This window comes from Megalops cyprinoides, chromosome 3, assembly GCF_013368585.1.
Source record: "Megalops cyprinoides isolate fMegCyp1 chromosome 3, fMegCyp1.pri, whole genome shotgun sequence".
NCBI lineage: Eukaryota > Metazoa > Chordata > Actinopteri > Elopiformes > Megalopidae > Megalops > Megalops cyprinoides.
The window spans coordinates 53,772,969-53,775,468 of NC_050585.1; the positions used below are offsets into that span (position 1 = coordinate 53,772,969).

General features: G+C 63.6%; 1 protein-coding gene across 1 annotated transcript in view; it reads right to left on the reverse strand.

The window, feature by feature from the left end:
• LOC118774035 (endosialin-like) overlaps positions 1-2,500 on the reverse strand; it is a 3,895-nt gene that overhangs the window by 650 nt on the left and 745 nt on the right. The window contains exon 1 of the mRNA XM_036523137.1: positions 1-2,500. This exon is cut by the window's left edge and continues 650 nt beyond it; it is cut by the window's right edge and continues 745 nt beyond it. Within this exon, the coding sequence (XP_036379030.1) occupies positions 531-2,500 (1,970 nt within the window). The 3' untranslated portion in view covers positions 1-530.

Genomic DNA, 2,500 nt, shown 5'->3' on the forward strand with positions numbered 1-2,500 from the left:
GTTTCACAGCCCTGTATGCTGTGTCAGTGATGAGGTTCAACAGGAGCAGCTGATAGCAGCGCCCTGCAAAACCGTACAGGCTGCGCGCATACAAAAGCTGAAGGTCAACAAGTGAGAAAACTCAAAATCACTGAGTGTAGCACCCTGGTTTCTTACAACTACAAGAAAAGCAGTTTTCTGAAATAGCTCGTCTCCTCCAGAAGGGAAGATAGCACCAGTGAAATGTGCTGTGTTGTCTTTGCTTTGAGCATTATAGCCTTTCCCTCCGCAACAAAACCAGTATACTTCACCGAGCATGCTGTCAGGACGTTAGAGAGGGCGATCCAACTCAGCGTCACCACACACTTCCTCCGCTGACGGCAGTAACAGAGAGAATCAGCGGTTTGTGGAGGGGGGGGTCTCTTCTGCATTCAGTCACTGAACGTTTCGGGGAGAGAGTCAGAGACCTGGCTGTCCGTCTCACGCCCCCCCCCCGCCGGTCTGTGAGTCCCTCTCTGTGCTGCAGTTTCTGTGCGTGTCTTGCTCCCAGTTCAGACGCGAGATTTGGGGGTGGCGTTGGCAGCGGGGGCCGGGGGGGTTGGGCTGGCCTTGCCACCGGTCACCCAGCGGTAGCACTCGGTGATGCTCTTGCTGCGGGGCCGGACAGCACAGCGGGTGCAGTAAACGATGCCCAGCGCCACCATCACCACCACGAACACACACAGAGGCACCAGCAGCGCCACCACCAGCCAGCTGCGGTCCTGCCTCTGCCGCCCCCCCTGCTCTGACACCGGCGTCAGGGGCAGGGGGGGCGGGCTGTACCACTCGGGGGTCGAGGCGTCGGCCGCCGGCAGCCTGGAGTCTGGGGACGGTGGAGAGTCGCTGTGTGAAGCGGGGTCACTGTCCCTCACTCCAAATTCATACTCTGACGCCCTGTCTGGGGCCAGGCCGTGAGGCACGGTGCCCCCTCGACCCACGCTCTCTTCTGGGGGAGCAGGAGTGGGGCTGGGCCACAGCCACTGCCAGGCGCCCCCTTCTGGTGTGGAGGAAGAGGGGCTCGGCTTGTTTTCAATCTCAGACCAATCAGACGTCAGGGGTGCAGTGCTTTCATCCTCAAACCATTCAGGTGTGGGAATTGGAGTGGTTTCGTCCTCCAGCCAGTCAGGTGCAGACGTTGGAGTGCTGTCATCCTCCAGCCAATCAGGTGTGGGAGTCGGAGTAGTTTTGTCTTCCAGCCAATCAGGTGCAGGGGTTGGAGTGCTTTCGTCCTCTTGCCAATCAGGTGCAGGGGTTGGAGTGCTTTCATCCTCTTGCCAATCAGGTGCAGGGGTTGGAGTGCTTTCATCCTCCAGCCAATCAGGCTCAGGGGTTGGAGTGCTTTCATCCTCCAGCCAATCAGGCTCAGGGGTTGGAGTGCTTTCATCCTCCAGCCAATCAGGCTCAGGGGTAATGGCAGGCTGGGCAGGCCATATCCAATCAGGAACAGCCCAGTCAGAGCTATCGTGGTCTGTCAGCCTGTCAGGGGGAGGGGTGGGGGGCGAATCCTCCTGGGGGGCATCTGTGAACCACCTCAGGTCTGTGGGCAGCCACTTCAGGCTGGGTGGGTCCGTCAGCCAGTCCAGGGGCGTGGCGCCTGTCACCCAATCAGGAAGCTGGTCCAGCCAGGGGAACCCGGGGCCCTGCTGATCCCAGGGCAGCCCCAGGAAGCTGGTGACCTCTGAGTAGGAGGGGTCAGCGTGGGCGGGGGCGAGGCCGTCCGGGACAGGCCTGCAGGAGTAGTGGTCGGGCTGCAGCTCGTGGCCCTCCTCGCAGTGGCACTCGAACCCGCCCACGTGGTTGACACACATCTGCTCGCAGGTGCCGGGAATCTGGCACTCGTCGGTGTCCTGGCAGTGGGTGGGGTCGTCGGGGGCGGGGCTGAAGCCCAGGTGGCAGTGGCAGGTGTAGGAGCCGGGCGTGTTCTCACAGGCGTGCTCGCAGGGGTCGTCCGCGCATTCATCCACGTCCTCGCAGGCCCCGCCCTCGCCGGGCTGGAACCCCGCCCCGCAGCGGCACAGGAAGCTGCCAGGTGTGTTCACGCACTCCTGCGGGCAGGGCGTCTGCAGACACTCGTCCACGTCCAGGCAGTCGCGCCCGTCCGGCGCCAGCAGGTAGCCCTCGGGGCAGGCGCAGCGGTACCTGCCGGGCGCGGGCTGGCATTCGAACTCGCAGGGCGCCCCCTGGCAGGCGTCGGCGGGAACGCAGCTCTGCCCGTCGTCCGCCAGCAGGTAGCCCTCCGAGCACTCGCAGTAGAAGCGGCCTTCCGCACTCAGGCAGTAGTGCTCACAGCCGCCGTTGTTCTGCTCGCACCAGTCCTGCGCTGCGTCCGAGCACAGGGGGGCGCTCTTGGACCAGCCCACACCCCCGTCCTCCTGGTGCATGCACAGGACGGACTGGTCGCCCCCGGCAGCATCGGGGCAGGGCACGGCGGCCACCGAGCCGAACGGCACGTGCGTCAGCAGGGTGCTGAGCAGGTTGAAGG